This window comes from Mus caroli, unplaced genomic scaffold, assembly GCF_978045245.1.
Source record: "Mus caroli unplaced genomic scaffold, Mus_caroli_1 scaffold_1, whole genome shotgun sequence".
Classification (NCBI taxonomy): Eukaryota; Metazoa; Chordata; class Mammalia; order Rodentia; family Muridae; genus Mus; species Mus caroli.
In genome coordinates this window covers 71522863-71536896 of record NW_028227256.1, presented here as the reverse complement: position 1 = coordinate 71536896, position 14034 = coordinate 71522863, and the positions used below count along the sequence as shown (strand labels likewise).

The window sequence follows — 14034 nt, the reverse complement described above, 5'->3', positions numbered from 1 at the left end:
TTGATTTTTTTTTTCGAGACAGGGTTTCTCTGTGTAGCCCTGGCTGTCCTGGAACTCACTTTGTAGACCAGGCTGGCCTCGAACTCAGAAATCCGCCTGCCTCTGCCTCCCGAGTGCTGGGATTAAAGGCGTGCGCCACCATGCCCGGCTCTCCTACCATTTCTTAAAGCCTAAAGCAGATTCCAGTTAACAGTTTCTTCAGAAATACTTTAGTGTCCGGCGTTCTCACAGGAAACCATCATTTAGGATCACCAGGGAATCTTTGTAAGCTGAGATACCAATCCAGTAGCTCTGGGTGGGGCCAGAGGTTCTAGATCACTAACAAGGTCCTCGGGAGCACTGATACCACTGGTCCCTGTGTGAGTCTACTCGCTCAGCACAGGCTCAAAGGTGATGACCGTGAATGGCATCAGAGGACACTCCGGTGACAAGTTATTCTGGCATAAGCCATATTGCTTGGCTCTCAGTGGCAGGCTTCCCACTGATAGCTAGGGATCATCCTCGGGTCCAGTGTGCTCCTGTGCTCCTGGCCACTCAGATAGCTGAGGCAGGGAGATTGTTTGAGCGCTAGGCCAAGCCTGGGTAACATGGGAGACCTCATCTCAGATAGAAGTCACCAGTCAAGATAGTTTGTCGCCAACACACAAGTCCTTTGATTTCTCACTTTCTACTTCTTTAGCAATTGTCCTTTAGGAGTTAATTTTTAAAAATTTGCAGGGCTGATGATTAAACACAGAGCTTTGTGTACAGAAGGCAGTTACTGAACTAACTCCTCCCTCAAACCTATTCTTTCTTTTCTTCCTCCCTTCCTTCCTTTCTGCTAAATGCAAAAAAAAAAAAAAGATAAAAAGAAAGAAAAAGAACTCTCTGGCTGGGCAGTGGTGGCACACACTTTTAATCCCAGCACTCGGGAGGCAGAGGCAGGCGGATTTCAGAGTTCGAGGCCAGCCTGGTCTAAAAAGTGAGTTCCAGGACAGTTAGGACTGTACAGAGAAACCCTGTCTCAAAAAAAAAACAAAAACAAAAAACAAAAAAAAAAACTCTCTGGTGTAGCTATACTAAGGTCTACTTAACTAGTCCCTTGCTGGGCAACACAGGTTGCTTCAAGTGTTTATTATAAATCCTTGAACTGTTATAAATACTTGAGCTATCATAAACAATGATGCAATCAGTACCCTTACATGTAGCAAGTTACAAATAGAATACATTTCACCCACAGGGTAAATACTTACAAGTAGGATTGTTCCGATGCAAATTGACCTATTTGGTAAAAAACCAAACCAAACCATTTTTCAGCCTGTTGTGGTGGAGCACACCTGTAATACCAGCACATGGGTGTGATGGAAGCCAGAAAAGCAGAGGTTCAAAGTTGAGGCTGCCAATGTCACCCAGCTAGTACAGTGCCACCAGCCATAAAGTCCAATTCCTATCAAATGATATAAACTGGACCTCGCTGCACGTGGGGAGGAAGCAAGAGTCAGGCAGGGAAGCAAGGAAGCCAGGCAGGGAAGCCAGGCAGGGCTGGAGAGACGGCGCAGAGGCGAATAGTACTTGCTGCCCTTGTAGAAGTCCTGGGTTTGGCTCCTAGCATCCACAAGAAGGCTCAGAACCATCTATAACTCCAATTCTAGGGGATCCAACACCCTCTTCTGGCCTCTACAGACACAGATTACATGTGGTATACATACATATAAGCAAAACATTTATATACATAATTTTTTTCAAATAAATAAAGCTATTACGCCCAAGGTCATTTTTGCCTACAGAGTGCATATGAGGCCAGCCAAGGCTACATTGTGAGACCCTGTCTCAAAAAGCAACCAAACAAAAAGCCCAAACCAGGTTTGGTGAGATGGCTCAGTGGGTAAGACTTTGTTGACAAGCCCAAGGACCAAAGTTCAATCCCTGACACCTACCTAGCAGGAGTGAACTCCTTCAAGACATCATCTGAACCCTTCACATGTGCACTTGAGCACGCACACACTAAATCAATTAATTAAAAAAAAAAAAAAGCAACATACAGGGGCTGGAGAGATTGCTCAGTGGTTGAGTGCTCTTCCAGAGGACCTGAGTTCAATTCCCAGCACCCACACCATAGTTCACAACTGTCTGTAACTCCAGTTCTAGTGGAGCTGACACCCTCACACAGACACACATAGAGGTAAAACATCAATGCACAGCCAGGCAGTGGTGGTGCATGCCTTTAATCCCAGCACTCGGGAAGCAGTGGCAGGCGGATTTCTGAGTTCGAAGTCAGCCTGGTCTACAAAGTGAGTTCCAGGGCAGCCAGGGCTACACAGAGAAATCCTGTCTCGGAAAGACAAAAATAAAAACAAACAAAAAAAATCAATGCACGTAAAATAAAAATCAAACAAGTAATCTCTAAAAAGACATGCTTTCTCTGATATTGTTAGCTCATTCTCCCGGGCTTTTACCAGTTTACACTACCGTCAGCAGGGTTGTACTGAGTGTCTGTTTCTGACAGAAAGAGAAGGGGCAGGGGGTTGGGGGGAGAATTAAGAGAATCTGCTCTATCGCAGGACCAGTTAGAGGTATTTTTACTGGCTGTATCCCTAAGCATCCCCTAAAGGGATGCAGACTCGCTCCCCTCCTCCTCCACCCCTGCCCAGAAGCGATCAACCTCACTTCCTGCCCTGTTCATTTTATCTCCTTCCACAGGCATCCTCCAGGCCTCTCTCTTCACTCTGCCATTGCCCCAGGTCGGGCCCTTTCCTCATCTCCAGGACTGGGGCTGTGTTCTCCCAGCCTGGTCTTCTGTTTTCATACTCCTGGTTTAGTTTCCACAGTCCAGGTGACAGGTGTGTGCCCATCTCCCTCAGTCTCCAGTGTGCAGTTGGTAGGTAGTCTCACACCCCTCTCCTGCTTATGGTCCCTCGGTTGTACCCTATGCCTATTAAAATGGGGGTGGAGGGGGCAGGGTAGCTCTTTCACTGGACATGGTGGTGTTGTAATCCCAAGGACCTTGGAAGGCTGAGGTAGGCAGAGTACCATGAATTCAAGGCTGACCTGGATGACATATGAAGTATCGGGTCAGCCAAGGCTACATTCCAACCCCTTGTCATATCAAAAAATGAATAAATGAGGGGAGAGGAGAGAGGAGGTTTTCGGAGGGGAAACCAGGAAAGGGGATAACATTTGAAATGTAAATAAAGAAAATATCTAATAAAAAATTTTGAGCCGGGCGTGGTGGTGCACGCCTTTAATCCCAGCACTCGGGAGGCAGAGGCAGGCAGATTTCTGAGTTCGAGGCCAGCCTGGTCTACAAAGTGAGTTCCAGGACAGCCAGGGGTATACAGAGAAACCCTGTCTCGAAAAAAAAAATTTTTAATGAATAAATGAATAAAAAGGGAATTGGAGCCAGGCGTGGTGGTGCACGCCTTTAATCTGTCTATAAGTAAATAAATTAAAATGAGCTGACAATAAAAACGAGCCAGATGTGTAGATGCATGCTTGGGAGGCAGATGTAGGTGGATCTCTGAATCTGAGGTCATCCTGGTCTACAGAGGGAATTCTGGGACAGCCAAAGATACACAGAGATATCCTATCTCAAAATAAAATAATAAAATAAAATAGGAGGTCACTCTTATCCTGCCGTCCCATGCTCCTCCGCTTGGATGTCATTCCTGCATTCCTGCCATTTTCTGTACTTCCTGCTACAGCCAGTTCTGAAGCCCTTGCTCAGGAGTCTTACTCATCCTCCTCCCTAAGCCACCTCACAGACCCCTGCTCTCTGCAAGCCTCCCTCCAGCAGGGAGTCGCTGCTCAAGCCCCAGGGGCTGCCCTTTATGTGTCTAGGCATCCATGTGCTCTTCAAGCCCCCAAGCCGCTCACAGACATCCACAGCATTGCAGCGCTGTGGTCATTGATCAGTTCCTAATTTCTCTTTCACGCTGGGTGGCGCGATTTTGCAGGTTTCATTCCTGTGGGTCAGGGTTCTAGTTATAACAGATAACACTAACTACATTTTGCACTTTCTCTAGCAAGACTGGACTGAGATAAGTGGCTGGCTGGCCCTGGGTGTTAACTATCGGGGTGAAGGTATCCTGATATGCAAATCAGATAGTTCGTAACTAGAACTTTTTCCTTCTAAATGGACCTCTAGAGCCCGGTGAGGAATACATCTGTAATCCCAGCATTTGGGAGGTGAGGCAGGAGGCTCAGATAGTCCTGATTATCCTTAGCTATGTTTCAACCTTGAGGTCAGTCTGGGTAACACAAAACCCTGTCTTAAACAAACAAACAAACAAACAAGCACGCAAAAATTAATATCTGGGGCTGGTGAGATGGCTCAGTGGGTAAGAGCACCGACTGCTCTTCCAAAGGTCCAGAGTTCAAATCCCAGCAACCACATGGTGGCTCACAACCATCCGTAACGAGATCTGGCGCCCTCTTCTGGAGTGTCTGAAGACAGCTACAGTGTACTTACATATAATAAATAAATAAATCTTTAAAAAAATTAATATCTGGAAGCTAAGATAATAATCAGGGATAGCTTTCCTAAGTCCCAGTGTCTTTAGACTGTCACTTGAAACATGTCACCTGACTCCAATCGGTAAGCATTTACTGGACTGGCACTGCCCATTCAAGAGTCTGCCTCACTACTGAGGATGTGACGACACTCCGGATCTTCTTACTGTCCTTGTGGTCTCCCTGCCCATTTGGACCATTTCTTCTATGGGCATGTGACATTTTGTTCATCATGAGGCCTCAAGCAATTTTTTTTAAACTTATTTTTATTTATCTTGCCTTGTGTGTGTTGCAATAAGTAATTAATTCTGAAGTTATCTCTGTTTAACTTGGCATCTCACTTGAGTAGGAGTTTGTCCTCTCTTAGTGGAATTGTGGTCCTTTAGGTTAAATTACCACCAGGTATTGGGAAACTAGACAACACTGTTAGCCCCACAGGCAAAGCAAAAGCAAACGTAGTTTAAATCCTTTCGTTTTGTTTTGTTTTTGTTTTTTTGGCTTTTGTTGTTGTTGTTATATTGAGGCAAGGCTTTTCTACATAGCTCAGCCTGGCCTCCCAATTTGCCAATAGGATAAATTCCTATCCCTCCTGCTTCAGCCTTTTTTTTTTTTTTGTAAGATTTATTTATTTATTATATGTAAGTACACTGTAGCTGTCTTCAGACACCCCAGAGAGGGTGTCAGATCTCATTACAGATGATTGTGAGCCATCATGTAGTTGCTGGGATTTGAACTCAGGACCTTCAGAAGATCAGTCAGTGCTCTTAACTACTGAGCCATCTCTCCAGCCCCTGGCTCAGCCTATATATATTAAAGGTTTATTTATTATTATACATAAGTACGCTGTAGCTGTTTTCAGATACGCCAGAAGAGGGTGTCGGGTCTAATTAAGGGTGGTTGTGAGCCACCATGTGATTGCTGGGATTTGAACACAGGACCTTCAGAAGAGCAGTCAGTGCTCTTACCTGCTGAGCCATCTCACCGGCCCCCTGCCTCAGCCTTTTAAGTGCTAGAATTACAGGTGTGTGCATCTCCACTACCAACGGAGATTAAATCGTTATCATTTTAAGGTCTATTGTTTTTATTAATGAGAGGTACCTGTCTGCTTTCCTGGAACTAGGGTTAGAGGTGGTTGTGAGCTGCTGATACAGGAACTAAACGTGGGTCCTCTGGCAGAACAGGAAGCGCTGTTAAACACTGAGCCATCTCTCCAGGCACCTTTGTTTATCCTGTTTATTGTTACAGTCTTGGCTGAACTAAAGAGTACTTCACTCTGTTAAGAAAAAGCCTCTACATTCTGACCCCAGTGACATAAGCTAACATCAGCACTTGGAAGGTGAGGCAGGAGAATCTCTTGGACCTCACAAGATGCTGTCTCAAAAGACAACAACGTCTCTTTCTCATTTATTCACTTTCTGGTGACACAGTCGGCTACAGCAGCTCTCCCCAAGTTTACTCATCCTTCACACTTACCCTAAGTACTGAAACGTCAGTACTCAGTACTCCTCATTGTCTTAGTGACTCGGCTGCGGCTGATGTACAGCTCTCAGTGGTAAAACACTTGCCTGGCATCTATGAGGTCCATAGTTCAATTCCCAGAATTCAAACACAAAGCAAGAAAACAAAAGCCCTCTTTTTTTTTTTTTTTTTTTTTTTTTTGGTTTTTTGAGACAGGGTTTCTCTGTGTAGCCTTGGCTGTCCTGGAACTCACTTTGTAGACCAGGCTGGCCTTGAACTCAGAAATCCACTGCCTCTGCCTCCCGAGTGCTGGGATTAAAGGCGTGCGCCACCACACCCGGCTTATTTTACCTCTTTCCTTAAATTTCAGGTTGCATGCACACCTGCACTTGCTATGTCTAACTTCCTTTTCCTCATTTTCTGACTTTCTTTTAATTAATTAATCATGCTTTAATTCCAGAAATATTCCCAATGGGCCCCAGAGGGACTTACCCTCAGAGGCCTCTCTGGAGTAACTAACACCGAAGAAACATTAACGACGTTCAGTAGTGGCAGCTGATCCTAGAGAAAGAATACTCATACTTAAAAGTTACAAAGTATCGCCGGGCGTGGTGGTGCATGCCTTTAATCCCAGCACTCGAGAGGCTGAGACAGGAGGATTTTTGAGTTCGAGGCCAGCCTGGTTTACAAAGTGAGTCCCAGGACAGCCAGGGCTATACAGAGAAACCCTGTCTCGAGAACAAAAAACCCCAAAAGTTACGAAGTATCTCTCCATCACTCTAGAATTAATTCCATTTTTCTTCTTTACCCTCGACCCCCCCCCCCTTTTTAATATGTGTTTTATCTGCATGTATGGCTGTGAACCACATACCTGCAGTGCCGTCGGAGGCCAGAAGAGGGCATAGGATCTCTTGGGACTAGAGTTTCTTATGGTTCTGAACTACCATTTGGGTGCTTGAAATTGAACCGGCATCCTCTGAAAGAGCAGTCAGTGCTCTTAATTGCTGAGCCATCTCTCCAGCTCCGGGAACTAAAGCTGCTTGCGGTAATGTAGAGAAGAGTTCCTTGAGAGCAGAAGCACAGCCTGACACTGGCTGGTGCTGACAAGCAAGTGCCCACACATGTGGTTGAGTTTATTATGCGTGGGCAGAGGGTGTGAGGTTGTGGGATCGGAGAGTTTGAGTCTCAATGAAAGCTGGTGCTCTGCTTGTCTGGCCGCCGGGATGCAAATTTGAGGCGACCACCGTTTGCATACAGAGCAGGAAACCAAGCCTGATCCTGGCTGAGGATGGGCAGAGGCCAGGGGCAGGGTATAAATCTTGCCAAAGGCTCTCCCGGTCCATGCAGCTCAAGACCAGAGCTGATTCCAGGATAAACTTCTTTTCAGGTGGGAGTTTCCTGGAAGGGGGTAGGCAGATGCGAAAAGGGGCGGTTTCACACTTATTTCGGGCCCCCCTTACCACACACACACACACACACACGGAGCAAAAGGAAGCTGGGGCTAAATTCTTGGTGATGATAAGGAAGGGATGGCCTGAGGTTGAGTTAGAGGATAGGGACCAGTATTTGGGAGATGCACACCGCCCCTTCTCCACTGTGTGTGGACGATGTCTGAAGCTCCACGCTTTCAGAGGAAGGTGGACGAGATTAGCTCCCTCGTCCTTTCCAGACCTCAAAACCCCGGAGCGCCAAGCTTCGGAGCCCAGTATTGGTCCACAAGGGCAGGGAGGCCCCTAGCGGCAAGCAACGGCTCGGGCCCGCACTTCCTGCCCGGCCCAGGCGGGGTTCACGGAAGACGAATTTGGCCGAAGGGGCGTGGCCAACGCTGGCCAAAGGCCGCGGGGCGTGGCCAGGGCAAAAGCGGGCAGGAGGCCTCCGGGCGCCCGCCCCACCCAGTCTCCTTGCTGGCCCCATTGCCCGGAAGGTTGTCGGCCGAGGGCCGCCCTAATCTGCCCAGCCTTCCGTCTCCCGCCCCGCCCCGCATTCCAGAGGTGGGGGCACGGTGCTTTTTGTGTATTTTTTATTTGTTTAGAGTGCGTGTATCTGGGGGGGGGGGGGGTGGGGGTAGAGCTCGTGCCATGGTGCATGTGAGGAGGTCAGAGGACAACTTGTGGGAGTTCGTTTTCTTTTTCCATCACGTGGGCTCTAGCAATCGAACTCCGATCGAGTGCCCAGGCAGTCCCTCTAGGCTAACTTCCTCCTGTCCAGCAGGGTTATGAAAAATAGTCAAAACTGCAGTCACAGATGTGAGACATTCACGCACTTCAAGTCCCCTCCCCCAAAAAACCACAGAGGCGGAATAGGAGGGGGTCTAGCTTTCTCTTTAGTTATCACTCTGAGGTGCTCAGGTCACAGAGAAGGCACTTAATTGGGAAGGTCATCTGATTCCGGCCATCTTCTCTCCCTTCACCAACCCCCTTGGCACTTGTTTGTGGGTTCACTTAACCCTCGTAATCTGGGGAGAGAGCCTAAGGGCTTGAACTGCAGACTCTGCAGGTATGGGGAGGGGCTTTAAAAACAGAAGGCAGAGACCCAGGAGCGGCCCCCAGCCAGCAGGGGGCCATGGAGAAGGCTGCAAGGAACAGGGAAGGAGGAGTTGGCACAGGAGGAGCCAGCTTGGTTAAGGTTTGGGGACTCCCTAACCCCACAAGAAGGTTCCACCCCCTGTTGATACTCTGAAGGCACGTGACATCTGGGGCTTAGAGGCACCAAAAATGAAGCAGAGACAACCCCCTCCCACTAAGCTGGTGGGACTAGCTCACTGCTGGGCACTGAAGGTAATCAATAAATGTCTTTTGAATGAAGAGTAAAAAGGGTTGGGACAGACAGAAGACCCGGCCTGCCCCCTCAGCCCAGCTTGTTCCGTTCAGAAAAATAGTTTTAAAAATGTAAAAATCCTTTCCCTCCCTCCCCCAATTTCTGGGCCCAGGGAAGGATTAAGGCAGAGTGTTTTGTTCTCACCCTTTCCTTTCTCCTTCCCTTCAAAATCTATATACACATATACATATTTATATGGCACCACGGGGGCATCCTGCCGAGCCCCAGGGCTTTGGGGAGACTTGGGGCTTAAGTGAGATATGGAGCAGCCGTCAGCCTTGGACAAGCTGGACCGGGAGTGTTCCTCCCGAGGAAGGTCCCCAGCTCTTTTACAAGTGTATTATAATAGACTTTCTTCCTCTCCTGCTCGCGTACAAACTGGTGGGGCACCGTCATCCCAGGAGGGAAAGGGCAGAAACTGGTTCCTCTCAGGTCAGCCTAGATCTGGGAAAAGCTGACCAGTAAAGAGGGTTCTATGAAAGGCACTTGGGTGTCCACTGTTCTCAGACGGGGGTGGGGGGTGGGGAATCCAAGGCACGGGGCAGCAAAAACCCTGTCCCTACCCCCCCAGAGCAGAACTGGGGCGAAGAGGCCCAATTTGGCAACAGAGAAACATGGCATCGTGGATAAGACAGAAGTGGGGAGCAGCAGGCAGGGCCCCCCAGGTCCCCTGAGAAGAGGGGAAGAAGTTTGAAGGCACTGACACAGGGGCCCAAGGGCTCACTGTCCTCCATGCAACATGGCAGGGGAGACACCTCTTCCCCAGGGCCGTGAACATGACACAGCCAGGGGTTTTAACAGCAAAGGCAGGTGCCCACAGTCTGCTGGGAAGAGGCTTGGGCCTTGGTGAGAGGCAGGTCCTGGCCCCAGGACACCTCACTAGCTCCCGGGCCTAGGCTGTCTGAGCACTGAGTATACGTCGTCCACACGGCTGAGTTGCTCAAAGAAGGGTAAGAGATCGTGTAGCTCAGTGTCACTCATGTTGTCAAACCACGAGGCCACTGGTACCTGGAGAGATGACATGAGGAGGGCCGGTGTCCCAGGGTGTCCCCTGTCCAGCCCAATTCCTGCCCACAAGGCACATACTTGTTTGGTTTTTGTTTTGTTTCTGGCAGCTGACAGTGAAATTCATTTGTAGATACCACTGAGCACAATGTCCACACACATACTTAAGCTTACTGTTTTGTTCAGCAGGGTCCTATCTGGGACTCGCTACCTTCATTCCGTCCCATTACAGGCCATGACTGGCAGCTTTGAAGACTGTCAGATGGGGACCCCAGCCAGAGGTGAGGACCCTCCATACACAGGCCGAGTGGGATATGTGAGCAGACACAGGTAATAGGACATTACCAGTCCCCACTACCACCACACACAGGGCTGGGGAGGCCCCTCCACATATGCCCTGGTCCCGTGTCTCAGCCGCTGGGTCCCGTGTACTCACGGCATTGTCTGGATGGAAGACATAGGAGGCGGGTGAGTTGTCTAGAATGAGCACACGCCGCAGGTCTCGGCCCAGCCTGCTCAGGTCCTTTACGTAGTTCCCTCGGTGGAAGACACACGACTCTCGAAACAGCCTGGCGCGGAAGGCTCCCCACTTGTCCAGCAGATCAGCTACGGGGTCTGCATACTGGGGTAGGAGGTTAAGTCACCTCAGAGTGAGTAATGTCCAGGGCTGCATGTTCAACGTGGGAGGATATGGGTGACCCAGACCCCAGGCGAGGGCTCACCTTGGCAAGGCTGGCAGTGAACAGCACACACTCAAAGAGCTCGCCCATTCGCTGTAGGAACTCATCTACGTGGGGCCGCTTCAGCACATAGACCTGGGGAATGAGCCAGTGAGGGAGCTGCCGGCCAACAGGCTTAGGGGTGATCCACAAAAGGGGGACAGGAACAGTGGAGGAGGAAGGGCAGTCTAGAGAGGCTGCCCCAACCATCCCCCATTCCTAAAGAGATGAGAATAGGATTCCTGTGGTCCCACCTCACCTAGTGGGAGCCACTCCCCTTCCCACACTGGTTTTATCCAAATGCAGGAGTCCAGGTTAGCCCTCTCATCCCAAGGCTGCAGGGCACCGGCCCCCGAGCCAAGTAATGGAGAACAGGCTGGTCAGCACCACAACCTATCCTGAATTACTTGAACTGGGTCCCGGGCAGGGGGGTAAGAGGGGAGAGAGGGCTCCACAAGACAGGACCAGAAGGAGCCCAGTGTGCAGGTCTGGGAGTCTGGCTCCATCTCTGGAGTAACAGGTAGTCTTGGGTTCTCACTCTTTCTGAGCTTTGGACACGCCCCATCTATCAAAGTTCCATGTGGGGGCGCGCTCAAGATGGGTGGGAGGAACCTGGGTGTAGTGCAGACACCAAGCCCCCCACCTCCCTCTGACCCTCACCTGGTGGACCACTCCATCTATCTCCACCGGGATGATGAAGTCCGCGTTGTTCACTGGCTGTAAGGAAAGAAGAATGGCTGGAGCCGGTGGGGAGGGAATCCCAAGGGTGGAAATCCAGTAGAGACCTCCCCCTGTCAAGAGACTGGAGGCTGAGAGGTGCCAGGCAGGGCCCACCTTGAAGGAGCTGTGCACAAGGGTCTCGTCCAGGTCGATGACGACGCAGATCTTGTCTGAGTCCTGGGCCTTGGCCTCGGGAAGCAGGTACTGGACTGGGGTGTGCTGTGGGGAGGGCTGGGCTGGAAGGGCACCTCTTACAGGGGCTTCCCTCCCCAAATTTCTCTATCTGAGGACCCGACCAGACCTTCTACCCCCTCCCCAGCTTGGAGTCTTGCAAACTGTGAGCCAGGGGTAAGATATATGGATCCTTCTTCCTCGCCTCATAAAGTTCCCACCAGCAAGGAAGGCATAACTGTGGGTTGGGAGGCTGCAGCCAGGCTGGAAAGGGGGGAGGACCTAGCGGGCAAGCGCCCTCCCTCTCTGCACATTTTAGGATCTGCACGTGTATCAGTGAAGTTCGGGCCTATACCCCTATCTGCATCTGCCAAGTCTACTTCCGGCTAGGTCCCCGTGCATCCAAATCGCCACAAACCTTAGGGATGGCGCCATTTTCCTCCACCAGCAGGGGAGCCCCACTGTGGGCAGGTAGGGGCTCCCCATCATCCCGGCAGACACAGCAGAAGAGGGAGTGGAGGATGCCCCGACTCCGGGGCTTCTGGGAAACTGCTGACTTCTGGTCACCTGAAGCAAGATGTGAATGTGGGCACACTGGCCTGCAGGGGCTGGCTGCATGCACTACAGTCTCAAATCCCTGAGCACAGAGAATGTGAGCGGTCTCCCTCCATCAGGAGACACATGGGGGTTGCTCTGGCTGACTGTCCTCCAGAGAACCCCCCTTCCATGAGCCCCACCACGGGCCACTTCAGGGCCCCTGCAACTCAGCGACTTAAGGAAATCTGGTGTGGCTTTTTAGGAAGGCAGCCACTTTAAGGAGTAGGTGGCTTGGGGACCGATTTTTCTCACAGTTGGTTCTCAATCATCTGACCTCACAGGTGGACGTTACCTGAGCAACCCCTGCTCAGGACCTTCAGGGCTCAGGACTCTATCGTCCACTCCCACTCTCCCTCCACTCTGTCTACCCACTGAGTCCAAAGTCCTCATTGAGCCTGGGCCCAGAGGCCAGTGTCCCAGGGCTGTCAGCCCTGCCGGCCCCACCTCCTTCACCCCGACCCGTCTCAACCTTAGACTTACTGAGCTGCAGCGGCCTGTCTAAATTGACAGACCTACCCCCACCAAGCCTCTTCTCTCATCTTTTCTGCCTCCAGGCCACCCCCCCACCCATCCCCCAAAGAGCTAGGGCTGGACAGTGGACAAACCCGGAGTGACTTCCCAATCTTGAAATTCACACAGGGGAGGGAGGGGTGAGCCCCACTCTTGGGAGCCTTAGGGGCTCCGCATAGGCAGGCAGCACCCCTTACAGGGTGGGTGCAAGCGTGCACAGGCCTGTTGCAGCCTGGGTGTTGCGTGCCCAGCTGGACACAAGGTCCCCAAGTCTATCTTGCAAGGCTAGAGGCTCTCTGCCTCCAAGGGTGTCGTCTGCACCTCCACGCGTGACGCCCGAGTTTGTGAGAACCTGGCTGTGAGTTAGTTGGCGGGAGATCCCTGCAAGCCTCCCCAGCCCGCTGTCACCTCCGCACCCCTTCCAGACCTCAGCCGGGAGGGGGCGGAGCCTCAGCGGGTGGCCGGGCGGCCGCCTCACCCCCACCTTCTCGTCCCATTGGCGCCAAACTGGGGGAGGGGGCGACGCCCGGGAGCCCGCAGCCCGCTAGCCCCTCGCTCGCCTTCTGCCTCAGTTTCCCCACTACGAGCAGACTCGAGCGCACCGGTGGCGCCAGGCCCCGCCCAGCGCCTCAGACTCTCGCGGAGTTCAAACTCTCTCGGCCGCACTGGCCGGGGCTCGGGCCGGGCCAGGCCGAGGCGCACGCCCGGGACAGCGGCAGCGACCGCGGCGCGAGGACGGCCCCTAGTCCGGTTCTGCCCTCCCGCCGCCCGCCTACCTTTGCCCCGCAGCGGGCCCCGCGCCTCCTCCTTGCTGATCTGAGTAATGACGGCCGAGCTGTCCATGGGGCCCGGCGCGCTCCGCTCCGGCCGGACTCTGGCCCGGGCGCCCGGCCTCCCCCCCGGCTCGGGCCGGAATCGGGGCGCGGGGGGGAGGGGAGGGTGGGAGGGAGGGATCCCCGCGAGCTTCGGAGGGGAGGGGAGCCAGGTTCTCGGGGGGAGGGGGAGGGAGGGGGCGCGGAGGAAACTTTGTTACAACATGGAGTTTCCTCCCCGCGAGGCGGATGCAAACATGGAACCCGGGCGCCGTTTCAAGGCTTCCCCTTAAAAGGGCAACGGCTTCGGCTTTCATCACTTCTGGGGCCCGGCGGGCTGGGAGGCGGGCCGGGTTCCTGCGGAGATCCAGGGGGCGTCGCCTCTCTTCCTGCGGTGTGCTGGCTGGACCGAGCGTCTGCGGCTGCGTGGCAGAGCGGACAGCCGTAACCCGCCGCCGCGGGCCACGGAGCCCCGGGGCTTGAGGCCCGCCCCAGGCGCCCAGTCGGGGAGTGCCCGAGGACGTCGGGGCTCCACCTCCGCGCATTCCAAAGTGCTGACACGATCAGCCTCCGTTTGTTCCTCTGGAAAATGGGATGACGCTAACTTTCTGTAAAATGGGTTTTAATTTTTTTTAATTGAAATATTTTATGTGTATGGCCTGTAAAAATATATATGTATATGTATGTGCTCCACATATTTGCAGTGCACTCTGAGGCCGGAAGAGGGCGTCAGATCC

The 14034-nt window shown here is 52.1% G+C and overlaps 1 protein-coding gene across 1 annotated transcript; it reads right to left on the bottom strand.

Moving 5' to 3' along the window:
* Positions 1-8246: 8246 nt before the first annotated feature.
* Ctdsp1 (CTD small phosphatase 1) lies at positions 8247-13742 on the bottom strand. The gene is made up of 7 exons (XM_021166153.3): positions 13262-13742; positions 11797-11945; positions 11322-11426; positions 11148-11204; positions 10491-10583; positions 10205-10390; positions 8247-9771 (listed from the first exon to the last, which is right to left on the bottom strand). Exons 1-7 carry the CDS (start codon positions 13326-13328, stop codon positions 9643-9645), a joined length of 786 nt encoding a protein of 261 aa, XP_021021812.1. The 5' UTR covers positions 13329-13742; the 3' UTR covers positions 8247-9642.
* Positions 13743-14034: the final 292 nt, after the last annotated feature.